At 44.4% G+C, this 21,978-nt stretch overlaps 1 protein-coding gene across 9 annotated transcripts in view; it reads right to left on the bottom strand.

The window, feature by feature from the left end:
- DENND1A (DENN domain containing 1A) overlaps positions 1-21,978 on the bottom strand; it is a 151,685-nt gene that overhangs the window by 96,497 nt on the left and 33,210 nt on the right. For all 9 annotated transcript variants that reach the window (XM_040083552.1, XM_058423172.1, XM_058423173.1 and 6 more), the window contains exons 4-5: positions 10,156-10,205; positions 7,173-7,292 (exon numbers count right to left, since the gene is read on the bottom strand). In XM_040083552.1, coding sequence (XP_039939486.1) covers positions 7,173-7,292; positions 10,156-10,205 — 170 coding nt within the window. The remainder of the gene's footprint in view (positions 1-7,172; positions 7,293-10,155; positions 10,206-21,978) is intronic.

Here is a 21,978-nt window from a genome sequence, read left to right as displayed (position 1 = left end):
AATCAGCAGGGGTAAAAACCCTAAACTTTTGAGATGTAAACTGTTTTATAAACATGTCAAGTTAAGGCAGAACGCCTGCAGCACCCGGAGCCCCTCCGGCCCTGCACACGCCCTCGGGGCGTTCGCACATTTTCTGAGCCACTTCAGCTCAATTTCCTGTCACCCAGCACAGAAAGTCACCCTGGTTTGCTACAGTTACAGCTTGTAAGAAACTCCCGTCCCTGTGAAAGAAGGTCAGGCTGCAGCTCCGAGTCCTGCCTGCCCTCTCTTTTCTCTGTAAGGCCCAGCAAAGGAACTGAGGAATCTCTGCTCTCCAGCTCTCACTGACAGTCAGTGCAAGTGCTGAAGCCACTGCTAAAAAATAATAATGAAAAAAAAAAATCTATGAAGGCATCAGAGGCTCAACAGCAACATTTTCATTAGGTACAATTGTGTTGTAGTGTTGAATCAGAGATCCAATTGCCCATGATTTATACATGTATTTTGTGGCCTTTGCCATGTCTAACAGAAGCAGTTTGCCATTTGCTTTCATCTCCCAAGCATTTTAAGTAGAGCAGGGATTGCAGGGTCGATACACCTCAAGGACCAAACAGACTGTCCAGAAAGTGTTCCAGGCATTTCCAGCCATTACCAAACGTCTTCTGCAAGGCTTCAAAGAATCAGAGGGATACATATGGAAGCAAAACATCGATTTTGGCCAAATCAATGGGAAGGGAAAATTCTAGAAAACAGCAGGACCATTACTATAAAACAAACCCCACCACAATCACTCCATCTCCTCTCCCAGAGAAGGTACTGGCAGGGCTCTGGGGCTGGCATTTTTCCCACCCCAGGAGGGTTATGGGGCTGGTCCCTCTCCCAGCAGGGTTATGGGGCTGGTCTCTCTCCCAGCAGGGTTATGGGGTCCGTCTCTCTCCCAGCAGGGTTATGGGGCTGGTCCCTCTCCCAGCAGGGTTATGGGGTCCGTCTCTCTCCCAGCAGGGTTATGGGGCTGGTCCCTCTCCCAGCAGGGTTATGGGGTCCGTCTCTCTCCCAGCTGGGTTATGGGGCTGGTCTCTCTCCCAGCTGGGTTATGGGGTCCGTCTCTCTCCCAGCTGGGTTATGGGGTCCGTCTCTCTCCCAGCAGGGTTATGGGGTTGGTCCCTCCCCCAGCAGGGTTATGGGGTCCGTCTCTCTCCCAGCAGGGTTATGGGGCTGGTCCCTCCCCCAGCAGGGTTATGGGGTCCGTCTCTCTCCCAGCAGGGTTATGGGGTCCGTCTCTCTCCCAGCTGGGTTATGGGGTCCGTCTCTCTCCCAGCAGGGTTATGGGGTCCGTCTCTCTCCCAGCAGGGTTATGGGGTCCGTCTCTCTCCCAGCAGGGTTATGGGGTCCGTCTCTCTCCCAGCAGGGTTATGGGGTCCGTCTCTCTCCCAGCAGGGTTATGGGGTCAGTCCCTCTCAAGCCGGTGCTGGGGCTGTGGGCGCTGCCCGGGGCTCTGGGCGGGGCAGTGCAGCACAGCACAGCCCGGTGCTGCCTGTGTGTCTGTCTGTCTGTGTGTCTGTCTGTCCCATGGCTCAGGGCCCTGCCAGTTGGCACGCCTGGGCCAGGAAGCTGTCAGTTCCAATCAGGGCCCGGCCCTGCAGCCCTATTAAAGAAGTCTTGCTGGTTAAGGGGCGGCCACTGTTTCCAAAGCATGGGAAAAAAAAAAAAAAAAGGGAAAAAAGGGCTCTGCTTTCCTTAGATTTGAGCTGGCAACTTTCACTGACTGGAGTTTTCAAGGAGCTATGAATGAGCCTAACAAAGGAGTTCTGTGGCCAGTTTCTGGCTGAAATCCATGTCAACAGTTTTTAAGGTCACAGGTCACACTAACTAACATTTATTCCCAGCAGACCCCGCTCTAAACACAAGCTGTAAGTAGTACAAATTTGGAATTTTTCTGTAATCCCTTGAGATATTCCTGATCCTTCCACATGTTTCTGCTCAATTAAAAACAATTCTCACTTTGCACCACAAGAGAGGCCCCTGCTCAGAAATCTTATTCTGTCCTAAGAATAAATGGACAAAGACTGCAATCAAAGGGAAGGAAAGGGGGGAGGAGAGGAACTCGCAACAAATCACACCAAAAACCTCAAATAACTCCATACAGAATCACATTCAGTTAGTTACATTTTCTGCCATCTGTCACAAACTATTATGGATTCATTTCTTTTATCTTAGAAGAAGAGTGGTGCAGAGCTCAGCTATTTTGGCCAAGAGGGATTTCCACACAAATGTTTCTGCATTTCACTTCAAAAGAATTATTTCAGTTTGGGTACAAAACCTGAATAACCCAACAAAAACTTCAAATTCAGTAAAATTCAGTTGCACACGGGACCTTTGCAAACCGGTAACTTTGCCCAGGAAGTTTGTGAACCAAAGCAAAACTACACACATTTCAGTTTGCTTTTGTTTTCTTTTTAAATAAAAGACCAGAGCTCTTCACTAAAGCCCGAACTACCTACACTTTTCTCCCTCAAAAGCCCACGTGAAATCTGATGAAAACTAGAGTGAAACAATAAAAATTCAGCCTCTTAATGTACAGCTATTAGGATTTATCACACATCCTTAAATAAAGTCTTAGAAAGAAAAGGCATTTGGGTGTGAAATTCCCAAATTAGAACACAGAATTTGATGACTGGACAACAGCTCTTACTCTACTGTAAAATAATTCAAAAGCACATTTTAAGTTTTGTACCACATATCATTGAAAAAGGTAGTCTGGAATTCCAATTTCCCTGGGAGATGTGGGTGTGTGCCACAAGAACTCACCTGGGCTCAGCCCCTCACCTGGGCTCAGTCTCTCAGCTGGGCTCAGTCCCACACCTGGACTCATTCCTGCACCCAGTCCCTTTCCCACACCTCGTCCCTGTCCCTCACCCGGTCCCTCTCCCTCACGTGGCCCTTGGCCCTTTCCCTCACCTGGACTCATTCCCACACCCGGTCCCTCTCCCTCACGCGGCCCTTGCCCCGTCCCACACCCGGTCCCTCTCCCTCACCTGGACTCATTCCCACACCCGGTCCCTGTCCCTCACCTGGACTCATTCCCACACCCGGTCCCTGCCCCACACCCGGACTCATTCCCACACCCGGTCCCTGCCCCACACCCGGACTCATTCCCACACCCGGTTCCTTTCCCTCACCTGGACTCATTCCCACACCCGGTCCCTCTCCCTCACCTGGACTCTCCCTGTCCCACACCCGGTCCCTGTCCCTCACCCGGACTCATTCCCACACCCGGTCCCTGTCCCTCACGCGGCCCTTGCCCCTGTCCCACACCCGGTCCCTGTCCCTCACCTGGACTCATTCCGACACCCGGTCCCTGCCCCTCACCTGGACTCATTCCCACACCCGGTCCCTGCCCCTCACCTGGACTCATTCCCACACCCGGTCCCTGCCCCTCACCTGGACTCATTCCCACACCCGGTCCCTGTCCCTCACCTGGACTCATTCCCACACCCGGTCCCTGCCCCTCACCTGGACTCATTCCCACACCCGGTCCCACTCCCTCACCTGGACTCATTCCCACACCCGGTTCCTTTCCCACACCCGGACTCATTCCCACACCCGGTCCCTGTCCCTCACCCGGACTCATTCCCACACCCGGTCCCTCTCCCTCACGCGGCCCTTGCCCCTGTCCCACACCCGGTCCCTGTCCCTCACCTGGACTCATTCCCACACCCGGTCCCTGTCCCACACCCGGACTCATTCCCACACCCGGTCCCACTCCCTCACCCGGACTCATTCCCACACCCGGTCCCCGTCCCACACCCGGTCCCTCTCCCTCACCTGGACTCATTCCCACACCCGGTTCCTTTCCCACACCTGGACTCATTCCCACACCCGGTCCCTGTCCCTCACGCGGCCCTTGCCCCTGTCCCACACCCGGTTCCTGTCCCTCACCCGGACTCATTCCCACACCCGGTCCCTGTCCCTCACCTGGACTCATTCCCACACCCGGTCCCTGTCCCTCACCCGGACTCATTCCCACACCCGGTCCCTGTCCCTCACCCGGACTCATTCCCACACCCGGTCCCTGTCCCTCACCCGGACTCATTCCCACACCCGGTCCCTGTCCCTCACCCGGACTCATTCCCACACCCGGTCCCTGCCCCTCACCCGGACTCATTCCCACACCCGGTCCCTGTCCCTCACGCGGACTCATTCCCACACCCGGTCCCTGCCCCTCACCCGGACTCATTCCCACACCCGGTCCCTGTCCCTCACCCGGACTCATTCCCACACCCGGTCCCTGCCCCTCACCCGGACTCATTCCCACACCCGGTCCCTGTCCCTCACCCGGACTCATTCCCACACCCGGTCCCTGCCCCTCACCCGGACTCATTCCCACACCCGGTCCCTCTCCCTCACGCGGCCCTTGCCCCTGTCCCACACCCGGTCCCTCTCCCTCACGCGGCCCTTGCCCCTGTCCCACACCCGGTCCCTCTCCCTCACCCGGACTCATTCCCACACCCGGTCCCTCTCCCTCACGCGGCCCTTGCCCCTGTCCCACACCCGGTGCCTGTCCCTCACCTGGGCCGCACCTGCGCCCCCGCGCGCCCTCTGCTGGCGCGGCGGCCGCAGCGCAGCCGCCCGGGGTGACCCAGCCGGGCGCCGCCGCTCCAGCGCCGCAGACAAAGGCGGGGCAGGGAAGAGGAACCCGGAGAAGAGCGGCAAAGACCCGGGCAAGGACCCGGAAAAACAGGTTTCAGGTTATCAGAGAGTTCATCACTCTGTGTGAGATACTACAGCGGGAGGAACGCTGTGGTAACCGCCTCCAAAGCAGGTTTCTAAGCAGCATTGGTTGAAACAGTCAAAGCCGTTCCCTGCCAAATGGAATTGCCTCTCTGCTGGCCACAGGATAACCCCACTGCTGCTGAACTCCAAGAGGCGCCTCACTGTGCTCTGCATGCACAGGGAAAAGCCTCTGGGTCACTTCAAAGCTCGAGTTCAGACCCTGAGTGCTGGCCCTTGAGTACTGGGTCAGCTTCCAACTTCGCTTCCAGAGCATTGCAGAGATTTTTTTAAGCACTCTCTGAGTGAAAAGAATTTTTTTTACCTGCTATTCCTCTTCAATAACTAATCTAAACATGTGATGATTTTCCACCTCCAAACCATTTTACCATGGCCAGAATCATAAAATCCCTGATAAACCTGGGAATATCATCTTTAGTAATAAACACCATAGCTTAGTTCTTATACTGTTGCTGAGCATAGCAAGGAATACTTGAAGCTTGCTGTCATCCAATCTGTAACTTAAAAACAATTAAACAAACATTCTTTTCATCCCCGTTTGCTTTTACTTGTCGTTCTCCCATGTTCTCAGCATGTTTTCTCCATTCACCATGCACCATCCTTTATTACATAAAGGACACTGGGAAAATTCTCATCAATAATGGGAGCTGCAGTCCTGGGAATGGAGGAAGTGATTTCATATATTGCTGATTTACACTGTCTATTAACCTCTAGAACTTGCATGAACTTGCATTAATGATGATTTTTGGTTTTTTCTCATCAGCACACAGGAGAAAGAAGCGACAGGAAGGAAGTGAGGAGTCCCAATTCATATTCATCCATTGTGGTTGGTTTTTTTTGGTTATGAGTTGAAGCAGAAGGCATTTAACTACAACAGAACTCCACCATTTCTTCTTGGCACTCACTCAACATAAGGGAGCTGACAGCAAAGAACTCTTATCCAGGAGGGATCAAGAAGGGACCAAGACTATTCCTCATTCAGATTTTCTTTTTAAAACCGGGTTTCTCCTTTAATTTGACATTAATCAGGCAAAGTTGCCCTCTGTAAGCAGACACTGCCCTCATGAGACTGAGGGAATCAGCACCCCACTGCAGAGGGGAGCAGCTCTGAGGGAAGAGCTGGGAAACACCTTCCTGCCTGCAGGATGCAGTCCCTGCTGCTGGACTGCAGGGCTAACGACACTGAAGTGTCTGCTACAGCACAGACGCAACGGGAGATTCTGAGCAAACACCTGCCACTCTGCCTCCCTCCCAATTCCTTAGGAATTTGGGTAGATCTCACAGCGATTTCTCCACATATTGCACTCCCACTCCACGGCATTGCTGTGTGCAGCCCCCTGCGAGGAGAGGAGGCCGTGTATTTTGCAATGTCCCCCCTGGAACGCTGCAGAGGGGCACATGCTCTCAGACACACCCAGGGTCCCACTCTCAGGGCCCCACACAGACAAACACAGTCCCTCTGTCCTCACCCTGGTTGTGTCCCGTGCAAAGCCAGCCAGGGATGGCCCTGACACACGTGTCCAGCTGCTCTCACAGAGCACTGTCCTCATTTGAGGCCTCAGCCCCACGGTGCTGTCCCCTCCCTGGCTGTCCTCAGTCACTGTGCTGGCTTTACCTGGGCTAAACTTCCAATTCCTTGTGAACACATAGAAAGCAGAAAGTAGAAGACAGGCAATTCTTAAATTTGTTTAAAACAAAACAAATGAAAATCAGATTTTCATTTCCATTCGCCCTACGAAAATCTTTAATCCACGGAAATTCTTAATGGAACTAAAATACTGGTAGATATCAAAATTGATTTTACTGGCATCATTTCCTGAGGCAAATGTAAATAAAAAATTCTGGACTGTATTCCAACATGGCTGTGGGAGGTTATCAAAAACTGCTCTGATAGAACCTCTTGGCCCATTTTCTGTGAAATGCATAGTTCCAGCTTCCACTGACAGTCTTTATTATGCCAAACTTCACAAAACCCTCAACTGGACAGAGGAAAGCTCACACATACAAACTTTGGGGCTGTGGAGAGCATCAGTGACATTCTCTCAGTTACCAACAGATGTTTTGTTAATAATACTTGCATGTACAAACATCCACAAAATGTCTTAACAAGATCAGCTGTGACAGCTAAAGATAACAGCTGCCATCATGCTATGTCATATCAAATTACTGCAAAGAGACTTTTTTTCCACGCTGTTAACTCCAGAACGTTGACTACAAACAAATACAGTTATCTACAGAGGAACTCCAAGTGCAAGGGATTTTGCACCACTTGTGCAGAAGAGCAGTGACTTAGAGTACCAGATAGCGAAACAATTCTGAGCAGCTGGAAGCGGTAATTGCAGCGTAACTGCAAAGCCAAATGCTGCTCCTGCAGGCAGCCAGAAGCCAAACCACAGACCTACCTTAAGATACAGAAGCAGCTCTTGGCCCCCGAAGATAAGCGACAGAACCCAAACCTCTGCTTGCTGTCAATGTCTGTGAGCACAAACGTGAAGTTCTGCCCAACTTGGTTAATGGCATGGCTGGAAACAGAGAGCAGGAGAGAAAAATTACTGCTGAGCTAACTCTGTGTCAAGTATCATGTCCAAGTCATTGAACCTCTAGCATTTCCTCTTTCAGCAGAGCTTTTTTGAGAACGTAACTAAAAAGTATGCACCCTCCAGAACCTTAAATATGCTTGATGAGGGAGGAGGGGGGTGTTGTGGTTTTTATCTTCCCATTTTTTAAGTGTGGGAGGATACTAATAATGAGTTTATCCTTAAAAGAAAATGGTTCTGACTATCAACCAGCGACCAACCCCATGTTCTTTCATATAACCCAAAATATTTCTAATTATAGAATATTAAGACTTATTTCAGGTCATGTTCTAGGGTTTTTTTAGGTTTTCTCAGAACTGAGAAATCTGACTTGCACTGACATGCTGCTTTACAAGTCACTCCTACCAACTGCAAGAAATACCCTGGTAAATTCAAGGCCATTTAACTAACAGTCACAGGCTTTAAAATATTCTCTTTTATTATGCCACATGCAAAAACAAATTTTTTGTGGGAGAGTACACACTCAGTGCCTAGAGGAAACAAAGGAAAAACAGACTTGCAGAAATAAAAGCTGAATCCAAATGGGAAAGATGTCACTGTCCAGCTCAGAAAGAAGAATCCGTCAGTGGATTCCAAACAGGAAGGAAAAACACACGGTGATGAAGATGAACACAAAGATATTTAAAGCATTCCAGTAGTCTGAGAATTAGCCAGTGTAAGTACTATCATCCTCCTGAAATCTAAATGTCAACAGAGCAACTACTTCCATAAACCACACTGAGCTGCTGGGGATGCCCAAAAATCCCTCACCGGTGGTGTGTTTTATCTGCAAAGCTTGGATGTAATGTTACTATGGTGATTTTAGTATGGTGTTTTAAAAGGGGATTATATGCTTAATTTTAACAAGGTTGAGAGCAGAGTGTGTGTGAGAAATAGCACTCGAACTGACAATTAAAATTATGGAATGGGGGAAAAAACATGTTTCATTAGCAGCAGGGAGAAGCTTGTTTATTAAACAACTCAGACAAGCTGGTGAGTTCCTCCAGAGCAAACCTAAAGAGTCCTGCATTCACGTGACCTGGAGAAACCAAACAGGTCTTGCCCAAGTTTCGGTGCCAGTTTTCACAGGGAAGGATAAACTTCCAAACATAAAGTGTTCTTCCTAAGATTTTAGTATCAAGCCTTCAGATTCACAGCTCTGCTTTCAAACGGGCAGAAGGTCTATCCAGAGCCTCACGGGATGGAAGCAGCATAAATCTCATCTCTACCAGGGCAGACAGAAGTTAGGGCTGAGGAAAGGGGAGAGGGGAGGAGTGATTTCCATAAAATGTCCCCAGCACTGACTAACACAGTGCTGGCAGGGAGCAGGACCAAGGAGCAGCTCTGCACTCCTGCAGCTGGAGAACCCTCAATGCAATGATGTTATTTTGTATGGCCCTGTCCCACTGCTGACCCTCATTTGCCTCATTCCACCACCACAGCAGCAGAAAGCTCTTGGTCCGTTGCCTGAAGGAAGGGCCAAGCTGTCCCTGGGCTCTGACCAGTGGCCACAAGACATGAACAGAGTCAATGTGGAAAGAATGGAGTCTGTGCCAGAGAGTCTGAGAGCCAGAACCTCAGTGCCACCACCACGTGTTTTTACATCCAGGAGAGAAGCAGCACAAGCATCTCCCTCAGCTGCCGCTGCCTCCTGCAGTGTGGGAAGTCCATTCTCCATCTGAAATTATTAAGTATGTTCTTGGTGACAGTGTCTCCTTTATGTTCAAACTGGTTGGCTTGCAGTCTTTCAGTGACAGTCTGTGATATTCAGACAAACAAGTGGATCCAGAAATGGGAATCACTTTTCATTATGTTCTCATTTGCACCCCATATGGGTTTTCAGTGTTCTATCTTTCAAAATGTTATATTGCTGAGGAAAACCAAAAACAACAAAACAAACAAAACCCTTAGGTACAATAAATCTACACACAGAAAGCGTAAATATTTTTAGTAGAAACAAATACATGAGAAAAATATATGAGTATCTCCCTGCTTCCACCCCTTAGGAAATGAAAAGGATGAGCAGTAAAACAGGGATTCCAAACTCTAAAATGAGAAAAAGACTTGCAGCAGTTTAATCACAATAAAGGTTGATTCCCTCAACCCAAACCGTTGGTTCTGAGCTGATGAAGACAAGTCATTCTGACCAAGTAAGCGATGCTCAGAGATTAAATGAGCACTCAGAGAAATGAAATTAAATGAAATGAATGCAGCCTTTCAAAATTTCAGTTGTAGTTCTTTTCATGAAACTATCAAGAATAACTCACAGTAAATGCAAAACTAAAAAAGTTCTACAGTTTCCTAAATTACAGGAAGTAAATATTGTCAGATGTTCTCACATCCACTTTACAATTTCCCCCCCACACCAGAAAGTCAGCTTAAGTAGCTGTCAAGAAAAGCACCAACATTCCAGCAACATCAAGAGGCCTTTAAGTGTAAAGAATTTCATTAATTGTTCCACCCAAATTTCGGCAATTAAGAAATAAAATGCACAAGCAGACAAAGCTTTGATATTAATATGCATATTTTACAATTCCTACCCAGGCATTTTCCATCCAAGCACTGTGCAGAATAAAACAAAACGCCCTCACAGTGCTGCCACCAAACAACTCCAACTTCTAAACTTCTTTTTGTTTCATGGTGCCCATAAAAACCCCAGGAAAAAGTGATTCTGAGACTATAATTTGCACTCAGGTGCTTTAAGTCCCAGTCACACAGACAGAACACTATGAATGGTATGGCTTTTATTTTCTACAGGGGTTTTATTGACAAGCTTATTTTCTTGTAAAGTTTGAAAAGCTAACAATACCTGTCCACATAGAAGGGGAAACAAAACTTGGTCAGAGTCTGTAGAACTTCCTGTAGAGAGAGAGAGAAAAAAAAAGAGAGATAATTTATACATCTATGGGGACCAATAAATCTAATATTAACCACATCACACAATTTCACAACTTTGCCCTGAAGAAATAAGAGACAGATGAAGAAATATGGGCTTTATCAATTACATGGAAGTAGTACCAGGCAGTCAATCACGTGAAATAATAAACATGATCAAACTTCATTAAAAATGAAAAATTAATCAAGATTCACACATGGGCAGGCAGCAGGAGCCATCCAGCAATTCTCCACAGAGGAGGAGGAGGTTGGGTTGTTGAGTGTTAACACCTCTCTGGGGACAGTCCCTACCCTGACCATATGGATGGCAGTGAATAACACCAAACCACATGGGCCTGGCCTGGCAGGACCACTGCTGCTGGCACAGCTCTGCACTGTTACCTAGGAACGGGGCTGGGGGGTTACACAATGCTTCCTAACATCAGCCAGATAAATAACAAAAGAGGAAGCCAAGAGGTCTCCTAGCAGGAATGTTTAATGTTGCCTACCGCTATTAGAAAGGAAATCTCAGAGTTAAAAGACTGATTCGAATAACGTGTATTAAAATTGATACGGATTGTTTAACCTACAAAGCACCTTCTAGAAGTTGCAAAACAGCACCACAAACAGAAAAGCGTTTAAGCATGATAGTAAAGAAAGGGATGAATATGAAAATGGGATCAGCAGATAAATCAATAATTTTCAATTTTACGACATTAAAAAAATACAGTCACTAAAGAGGCAAAACCAGAAACATGTTAGTCCCAAAACAGTTTTGTTCATAGACAAAAGCAAACCATTAGATCTTCAAAATCTGAGTTCTGCAACCCACAAGACACCATAAGGGTCTGTCAGTTTGCAGATCTCTCCTATAGCCAATTCATTGCTCATTCTCCTTCAGTATTTCAGGTCCTGAAGTGTAAATTCTATTTCTGCTTTCTGAACCCTGAACAAACAACAAACCCTCTGATAAAATCAACACTTTGCTGACCAATAGCAATAAATTATCATCAATAACTAAATAGATGCTTCTCGCTTCATTTATTTCTAAGCCAAATGCCATCATTCCCAAATAAACTCCATCAATCTAATAACCTCTCCAGTGAAGCACAAAACATATTGACTCCCTTGCAGGAACAAGTTCCTCCTGCATAATTCAAACAAGCTCAGCCCATCCTGAGCCGTGCTTTCAGGCTCAACTGCTCACACTCTTCTTTGGAGGTTTCTTGACAACTAAAACGTGGCAAGTTCTGAGGATTTCAGGCAAAAACAGATATGGAAACTTTGACTTCTTGACAGTTTATTGATAGATTATTTAACAACCTCCTGTTTTTAGAGAACAAGAAAGGTTCTATTGAAGAATGCCATGTAGAGCAAAGACGTCTCCTCCTTTGAATTGCAGCAGGAAACTTGGAAAGGAGCTATGCAGATTGCAGAGTAAACTCTGCAGAAATCTCTATTTTGATACAAAATAATGTCTTGATAGTAAAGGTCTCATTAATGTGATCTGGTTCCCCCGGTGCAGAATCTCATTGACTTTCACAAGCTGAACAACTCCAATTGCTCAGGCACAAAAACTGCATCTGGACAAATTTTAACTGTTACACAGTGGTGCTTTGCCACAACTGAAAACTTACAGTGCAAAATGCCAACAAACAAACAAACAAACAAAATAAAAACCATGAAAGAATTCTAAAATTGTGAAATTATAATATCAGGAGAACAAAGTGTCTGTATCTTTACTGGCCTTATCAATACACATTATCCTCCAATAAATAATGACTTTATTTATTTTTTCAGAAATAAAATCATACAGATATGTAAAATTCTGAAATAAAATAGTGTTAGAAGTTAAAGCCATCAGTCACCTCAAAATGGCAGAATATATTCTCTCCATTATTTTGATGATTTGAATAACTCCTGTTATTCGAGTAAAACCATTGACATAATAAAATATTCAGCATCCCATCAGCATTGTGTCACTGGAGAAGTGCATTACTCAGAACTTACTCTGCACTTGTTCCTGGATATTTACAGCTTCCTAAATGCAGCAAAGGAAATGTTCACGTAAACAGGCCGTATCTTGGCTCTGTACTGCTCTCACTTGCCTTCTCTTTCAAAGAAAGATTTTACAGTGATATTATTATCTGGGTTTTGCAATGTCATTGGACATAATTTGCCACTCATTATACACCAATTCTTATCTGGCTGGATTCACAACCAAAGAAACTGAGACTAGCACAGGTTAACTGCAGACTTATTTTTCAATGGTAACTAACAAAAGAATATAAATACCCTATCTAGTATTAGTTTTTAATTAGCAAAACTGCTGATCTTTTGCACGTAAGAAAAACAATTAATGGAGAACTATCCATTTTTGCCCAAGTTGCAAGCTCGTCACTCTAAATATAATGCTGCTTTTTAAAAAAATTCTTTAAATACTCCTCACTTTGAAAGCTAAGCAATACCTACATCATTCACAACCTCTGTAGGTGGGTTATTACTTATGACCTAGAAAATTCTTCATTTCTTTATGATTTCAGACAAAAACAAAACAAATCCTAAAATCGCCCCATGTCAACATCTTAAAATATTTTTCTTTTTCTTTTTCTTTTTTTTTTTTTAATCCCCATGAAACACAGAGGAAGTATCAATAGTCTGTTTTCTTGTTTTATTCCCTTATGGCTATTTTCCTAAAGGAAAAGCTGCATAAATGCCTGTAAAGCAAAAGCCCCTAAAGAGAAGAGCAGCACCCCCCAGCAATCCAGGACAGGCAGCTGATGAACGTAAATTACCCGGGAGCTGCCGCCGGGGTCTCCGGGGGACCCCACGCCAGTCTTCTGGATCAATCCCCACGTTTATATTTTCACAAATCTTTTTACATGCAGTTTGATTTTTAACGTTTTAATGAGCAAAAAGTGCATCTCCAGCAGGCAGTCGCCAGAGCCGAAGTGCAGGGCACGAAGCGCGTCCCGCGGGAGCCGGCGCGGCCGCGGCACCGGGGGCTGCAGCGCAGGCACCACCTGGCTCCCCGTCCCAAGGTTCCAACTCTTTTCATAATCAAAACACTGCTGACATTAGAAACCCCACATGGGCTTTCTAAAATCCTTCCCAATCGATAGAGGCAGTACATAACTTATCGGAGACAACGCAGAGCTCATTGATTAAGTTTGGATTCGGTAGCAGAGTTCTCAGGATAAATGAGGCAGGAGCACTGCGCTCAGCCCTTCTGTGGCACAGCCACCTCGGAAGGTGAGGCGGGCTCTGCCAGGCTCTCCTACGCACACGGGACAGACGTGGAAAGCCAGGCTGGGAAATACACACAATACACACCGGGCTCGCTCCCAAAACAACTCTCTGTTGCAACCAAACAGCGAAGAAAGCTCAACAATGCTGAAAAAATGTGCACATTCACTTGTGAATTTAATATGCAAGCTGTAGCTGAAGTCTTTTTTATTTTTAAACCCTTCATCATATGCTCCCACTTCCAAATCAACAGAACAACTTCAGATTCTCTTGAATACGGTGGGCTGCTTCGCTTCTGCTCAAATGAACATCACTAACAAATACCCCACGTGTAGCTGCAATTAAATAAAACTGATAAATGATGTGCAAATGGCTGGGCTAGAGAAGGGTCTGCTGCAAAGTATTTGCACCTGGAAAGATGCACGAGACGCCAGAGATGCAAAGGGGAACAAGAACTGTAGGGAGAAGTTGGATAGAAAAGGAATTGAAACACCAGGAGACCTGTGAAAAACGCTGAATGATCAAGGTATGATACTTACATAGGAACGTGAGTCAGAGCAGGGGAACAACACCACACAAACCAACGGGTTGGGAACTTGTCATGGAAAACCTGAGGAAAACCTAGGTGAAATCGGAAGGACCACCCAGAGCAGGGACTGAGCCTTTAGCTGTGGATCCTGGAGGGGAGGGGAAAGGAAGGAACCAAGACCCCAAATACATGCTACAAGAGAATGGAGCAGGGCAGTGAGAGGAGCTTTCCATGGAGAAGAGATGACTCTGTGATGAAAAGCGTGGATTGATGTTTCATTTCCTTGCCCTTACACCAGAGGCAAAGTACAGCTGCAAACGAAACGCTACGAGGAGAGGGTGGGAACACAAACACTTCTCCTCTGACCCAGCCTGAAAGGCCATCTGCAGCCAAAAAACCAGCCTGAAACGCTCCCTCTGCCCTGGAGGGACACCAAGAGCCTTCCAGGGACACCAAGAGGCTGAGCAAGGATGGAGGAGAAACTGGAGAACAAGGAGGGCCCAGGAGAGAAGTGCACCCAGCCTGCTGAGCACAGGGAATGAACAGCATCCCACCCGAGCAGCGAGAAACTACTGCTGACTTTATGGCTCCTCAGAAGCAGCAAATTTAAACACTACACAAACGTTAATATAGCATTTAAAAGTGCTACGACATTAACTGAGGCAAAATATTATCCAATTAAATTGGGGTTGTCAATTAATCTCTCCTAGACCCACAGAATTGTAAACTGCCTTTATATTTAATTCATCTATTTGCATAATTTTACGCTAATGATTAATTAAATGATCCACTGCAAGGGAACAACAGGTTTAAGAATTCAAAAAAGCAAACAATAACCTTAAACCCCAAATTTCTGTAAGTTCTAAAGGTTTTTCTCATTTTGAGAAAACTGGTCCAACACAGATTCTTTTTAAAAAATCATTACTTGTTTAAAATATTTATGTCAAATTTCATATTGCATTGATTCTGCAATAAAATCTTTTTACACCTCATATCAGTACTGAGAATTACTGAATTTTCTAATGTACTAAATATTTTAAGAAATTATTTTCATTGGTTCTTTTAAAGAACGTTCTACGTCCAAAAATATCTGGACATAATTTGCTGAATAGAATGACTTTAAATTGCCTGAATTTCGTTTTATCTCTACTTTTCTAATTCTACTGGTATTCCAATACAACTTTACAGCGCTGGATTACCCATTTGTTCTGTGTTCCAGAAATCCATCAGCTCTTTCTGAGCAGTTCTAAAGCTTGAGGTAGGGGAGGGTTTTTCTCGCAGAGTCGCCTGCCCCTGTCTGAGGGTCAGCAGGGGGACAGGGCCATCAAAAATAACATCATTGCACTGAGGGCAACTGATTGTTCTCAGGAAAACGCCTTTTAAACAAACAAACAAAACAAACAAAACCCCAACACTCATATCCACAACCCTGGAAACAGGAAGAGCAGGACATAAATAACATTTCCTAAGCATATTGAGGCCTGCTAGCATTTAAATATTTTAAACGTACAAAACATGTGCACAGATGGGCAACTTTTCTCCTTGCATTACTAAAAACATATTTCAAGATAAAGCTCCAAATCCCTGAATTTTTTAAACCTAATTGTGACTCTGTTTCTTAGAATTCACACCCCAAGGCCAAAGCTCTCCTGCCACCAGCCCTTCAAATCTGATTTGGACATTACACGGGAGGAGGCTCCAAGCCTCCCCGAGGTCTCACTCCTTTTACAACACACGCAAAAGCAGCAGATAATGGGCCTGTGCTGAATTCTGCGCTCTGCTCAGCTCCTCCTGGGACACAGGCCTAGCAGATGTGATAAAAACTGTGTCAGAGAAGTAGCTCTAGTTTTTGCCTTAATGACAACTTCAACCTCTCAACTCATAGAACAAAAGAACAGGAACAACTATTACTTTTCTCCAGTAGCAAAAAAAATCTGAAAGTAAAGCTGAACTAAATATTTAAGCAGTTTTTCAAAGAGATCTCCTCAACAAATGTTTTAAAATCCCTTCAGTAAAAGCAGAGATTTAGTTTCATTCCAAGAGAAATAGATTTTAGCTTAAAAAAAAAAAATCTACAGCTGCTGTTGAACTGTCGAATAATTGTTCCAGTCTTAAATCACAAAGAATTGAAAAATTATACTAACAGGCATTTAAAAAATCAGCTCCAATTATGTGCATAAACAGTGATCAATTGGTAAAGGTAAGAAGTGTCAATAGCAGAGAGCTGGAACACTGATTCAATTAAATGTATTTTAAACATTTAATGACTAAAACCGAGGAGTATTTTCACTGCAGATTTAGCAGAAATGAGGTGAGAACTATTAGCTGTGAAAAAATAATCACATCCTGCTCAGCCCCTAAGTCAGTTGCCCAGGTACTCTGCACCAAAACCAAAGATTCAAATCTATCTTTGGGTGAGCATTTGTTAAATATTATAATTCTGGCTTAAGATGAGTGGCCCTTTCAGCCGTCGCCTCCATCGCTCTATTCAGCTCCAAGCACATACCCACTTAATCAGCAATCATTGTTCTCTGAGGCAGGACTTTGTTGTCAAGACAAGCACTGAAACCTTTAAAATATTTCAGAACTGGCATAAGAAAAAAGTGATCTTTGTCAAACAAGGACAAATTTATGCAAATCTTTTATAAACATTCACAAACATTTATTTAGCTTTTGAAATGTTGGCCTCATTTGAGAGCATGAAAATGAGGGGGAAGTAGGAAGATGCAAAGGACAGCTTAGAGGCTGGCACACTACATAAATATTCAGAAGGAAGATTATAGGATTCATGTTAGGCTGTCTTAGGTTTCTCCAAAGTCCACATAGAATACCGAAGAACAAAACTAACGAGAAGTAGAGCAGATGTTAGACAATGCACCAGCCCTCTTTTCCACACTCACTTGGCTATACTTCGATGCTTTCATTTTTTCTTTCAATATGGTCAGGTCATTCAAGGATTCTCCTATAGACTCTGTATTGTGGCTACAGCGCTATAAGCTGGACCTCTGTCAGCTTTCCAAAAGTTCCTGATGAAAAGGCATTATGCAAATTGTACCTCTCTTACTCTCTTTTCAGGAAAAAAAGCCTCCAGTATGCAGTCATCGGAGTATTGGAAGTCCCAGCCTTCATTTCTGTATGGTTGTGTTTGCCTTAGGGCCATGCTGCTTGTTTTGACAGTGGATCCCCCCAGATAGTTGGGATTAGTCGAGCTTGTTTAGATAAACTTGAAATCAAGGCCTTCTCTAGGTAGACAGCTAGATGTAGCTACTGAGTTTCCAGCTGCCTTCTGCTTTCATCCCAAAACAACCGCAGATTCACAGCAGAGATCACAGCCACAGGCTATGTCACATACATAAGTACGAAATTAAAGGCTGCTAAAAGAAGCCTTTGTAAGTCTTAGTGCTAAAATAAGGAATCTGTACTGCATAGTTTAAACAAATTATTGAAGAAGCCCCGATAAAGGTCTGCAGCGGAGAGTTAACAAGGCGTGCAGGAAAGCAATGCTCTGTTTACATAACTGGGCAGGAGCAGGCTTTGCTAATCACCACTGCCCCAGCCACTGTGCAGCCTCCCCAAAACACAGGCAAGGAAACGCAAGCACCGTCTGCCACAGAGCCCCAAAGAGAGCTCTGCTCACCCAATACAAACTTCACCATCACAGGAGACTGTCGTGACAGCACTGCTCCAAGTGGATTTGCAGTCACACGTGCAACCAGAGCTGATCTTTGCTACCGTCAGATAATGCAAACCACAGGAATTCATTCTCACAAATAGAATATGTTAAAAGAGAAGGGCCAGAGCTCCAAACCAAAATTAAAACCCAAAGCAAATCCTGCCCACGTGACTACGTTACACCTTTATAAATCTGCACTGTAGTTCAGTCCCAACAGGAGATTAATTTTTCATAAGGTAGGGAAAAAACCCACAAACAGTTTCAACTTTTTTAAAGATTGCAGTCGCTTCTAGCTGGGTGCAAATTTTCATGTACACTTCTGCCAGATCCAGGCACAATAGATGGGAAACTGAATTAAAGGAAAAATGAATCCCTAGAATGTTATCAACAAACAGCCAGGGAAAAAAAAAAAAAAAAGAAACAAATAAACTTAATTCAACAAACTAAATATCATGAAAAATCAACTCCCATCTCTTGCTCAGGAAAAAGGATGTGCAGAAATTGGCAATGTTGGAACATTTTAAAGCCAAGAGCAGAATTTTGTGTTTAAGAGGACAAGGTAAGGACTGGTCACCAACCTCTGCCTCTGTGCACAGGAGGTCTCTGGAATCACATTTCTGCCGTTTCCATATTACAGAAATTCTACCATCTCGCACTGCAAAACTAAGTAATTTCACTGAAAAGGTCTTTTAGGGAATCTCAAAGCATTAAAAGCTGTGAGAGATTAACACTAGACTTCAATTTCTTCCTGCACTGGTTACCAAAGAGAATCCTGAATTCCCTTTGTCATTTCATACCATAAATCCCCATCAGTGACAGCCTCAGCAGGAGCAAGCTATGGCCTGGGAATCCAAACCACCAACTGAGCAGACACCTAATTCCTGAGGAGCACTGAGGAAACCAGCCCCACCAGTGCCAGTGGACTTAGAAGAAAGCAACACTTTGAGAGTTGTTACCTGGAAATGAAACCTGACTGCTAAGGATGAGCTGTCACAGCGTCATCAAACACCAGCAGCTGCTGCAGGCCCTGGGCTCCCCTTGTCACGGCGTTCAAGTGCCAATGTGCCCAAGATGCTCCTCTCTGCTGAGGAATGTGTTGGAAGCTGCCACTAAGGATGTTACTAAACACCTCCCTCAGCCAGGTAAGAGCTGCCTGTTGCAGGGAGGAAGTGTAACAAAACCAAACAACCATCCCAAAGGGGGCAACAGCTGACCAACTTTGAAACTTCCCAAGGCCCCGTTTCTCAGACTCGTATTCCCATCGCAGCGGTTTGAGAATTCCCTAAAGAACAAAGATTAAAATGATCAGTATGATGAGGACACTCCTGCCCACAGGGTAAGTAGAACTTTTCTAACATATTTTGCAGGGATGAGATGGAGTCAGTGATCACCTCAGACACCTGAAGGTTATATGAGGATAAAGCTTTTCAAATTTATCAGCATTTCTACAACTTTCAGATTTTCTAATACGAGAATATGTTAGAGAGAATTGTGGTCGAAACCTGAGAGCTGTAAAAGGATTCATTAGCCCTGAGAGGTTTTTTTACTTGAAGAAAGGAGAGCTGACATGACCAAAGATGACCAAACTCAGAATCTGAAGATTTCCAAGTGCGAAGCAAAGAACTTTGGCCTTCCCCGGCTTAACAAGGGCGATGTCCAGCTTGTCCCGGTAACGTGCCAGCAGCTCCACGCTGCTGTCCAGACACATGAGAGGCTTTGAGCGTGTGAACACCAATGAGTGTCATCTATCCATCACCAACAAATGCTCCTTTGCAAGGGACAGCACTTCCCAGTCCCCGTCCGTGCAAACAGCACCAGTCAGGGCAAGGAGGAGCTTTACGTGCAGAGAGATGAGCTGGCTGCACTTGAACGTGCAAAACTCCCGCTGGCAGGACCCTGAATGTTATTTCATATTCTTCTTAAACAAAACAAAGATGCTTTCTACATATTACAAGTCTCCAACCAGTAATTTGGAAATAGTTTCTGAATCGATCAATAGCACCAGTATAAAATGGAATGGTTCAGGAACCTGGTACAAGACAGGTTTTTGCTACTGACTGCCTCACCAAACCCAAGTAGAATAATACTGCTGAGGCATCTCCCCTTTTAAAGAAACCCAGCTTTATCTGCAGTGAATATTTTATACCTTTATCAATAAATTTAAACAAAAGTGATAATGATTACTCACTCTAGGCCTGATCCCACAACCTTTACTCACACAAGCAGTCCCACAGGATTTTAATACCACCACCTCAACGAATAAGGATTTGCAGGACAGGTTTTAAATTATTCATATATTCACAGATTTTTAAGACCAGAAGGGACCATTATGATCATCTAGTCTGACCTCTTGTATAATAAAGGCCATACAACTGTAGCCAGTAATATCTGCACTCGCTGAATCATCTGTAGTAAAATCAAATCGTGTTTAGCAAACTTCCAATATTGATTCATATTTTTCATGAAAGAGAACTGAAATGGTTTAGAAAGTGGCTTGGATACGCTTCCTCACAGCTGAACCCAATTATTCCTCTATTTCTATTCAGAATTCTTCTGAATTCTGGACACTGGCTTTTAGCCTGGCTTTCACAGACAGACTCCTTAGCCCAACACTACCTGAGGTACTCTCAGGCTAAAATCAAGCAACCTCCTGAGCTCCTTCAAAACATTAATTGTCAGTTAATTACTGTTTGCTTTCTGCACTTTTACCACTCCTGCCCTGCACCATGGCTTCTGAGACACCTATCATAAGCGGAAAGACATTCAATTAATGCTATCAACGATGCACAAACGGGAAACCCAACATTTCCATCTCAGCTCTTTCCCAGAAAGGATCATGTGCTGCAGCTACTCCAACCACCAGCTTAAAGACAAAAACCACCAGAACCACTTTTTTACATTTTCTAAATGACTAACTGCTCAGCCTTTCCCACCCAACTTCTTCATCTGCTCCTGAAAGGACAGCTCTTATTTTAAATTTCTCCTAAGACAGGTTTTATCATACTGTGTATGCAACCTGTAGGATAAAAAGTTTAGGCTCAGAATATTATGTGCAATTCAGAAATATCTAATTGGATTATAATCGCCCCTGTCCAAGCATCTTGGTCCCTCAGTGCACACAGACTTTCCAAGACAGGGGGTTTATGCTCCATTAGTGGCCAGCACTGTGTAACGACTCTCCAATCACACAACTCTCAATGACACAAAGAAAGTGCTTTTTATTTTTCCCTGTGTGCAATGTTTGCACAATGCTCATCGACTCTGTACAAGAAAGACCATTAGTTTCTATATAAAGATTGCCATAAAAGTTTTATAGTTTATCTATAAATGTATAAAGATTGTTGGTTTCGTTATAAACTCTGTTTCAATGCCAGCGGAAAGAAAAATTGCCAGCAGAATAGAAGTAGCAATCTGCATAAGTACCAGCTTGCAAGCACGCATACCTCAGTCATTCCTGGAGTAATTAACTGAGCATACAATAGTTCATCAAATTACAGACAAGCCATCATACCACTGAGAGCAGCTCACAAACAGCAACCATCGCTACAGCATTTTTCCTTTCCTTTTCAGATGAGCTATAAAGATTAAAACAGTCAGGAACCAAATGATGCACTACTCGAAAGAAAAAAGTATTTTAAAATGTACTTCATTTTCCAAGGTTGTGTTAATTCCTCCTACACCTTCCACTGATCGTTTTACTACTTCCTATTTCTGTATATTTATACAATAGCTATTTGCTGTATTATTTCTGATAGAAGTTTGTATCTTTACTGCAAAATTCCACATCTTTAAATTAACCTAAGAGAGCTGTTAATCTCAGGATTAATCTTCAAAACAGTGGACAGCCAAAATTCACATGGTGACCTGCCATGGATGGTGTTTACAATATCCCAACAGGATTCCACCTACGAAACATTAACTTCATTACTAACTTTTTAATAGGATCCTAAACCAGAAAACACAGCGATACAGAAGGATTTCTCTGTTTTTGAAAGGATACTCTATCTACAGTGACTGCATTTTATAAAGAAAAACTAAGAGTTCTCATCTGGTTTAAATTCTGAGGTCATGCTGAAAATCCAGCCCTGGAAAACTGTTGCTTATAATACTAACAATTACTGATTTCATGCTAGGTAAAACCACAAACACACACATACGTATTTTGTTCTTAAAAGCTATTATAAAACAGGCCAACAAGTTAAAACAGTCTCATATTTAAAAATGTATCTCAAGACTACTCCAGCGCCCCTCCTGCCTTTCAGAAAAGCCCCATTTTACACATTTCAAGAGGCCTAGAGCAATCATTAGCA

The sequence above is a fragment of the Hirundo rustica genome, chromosome 20, assembly GCF_015227805.2.
Source record: "Hirundo rustica isolate bHirRus1 chromosome 20, bHirRus1.pri.v3, whole genome shotgun sequence".
Classification (NCBI taxonomy): Eukaryota; Metazoa; Chordata; class Aves; order Passeriformes; family Hirundinidae; genus Hirundo; species Hirundo rustica.
The sequence above is the reverse complement of the archived record's forward strand: the minus strand, read 5'-3'. Positions and strand labels throughout refer to the sequence as shown.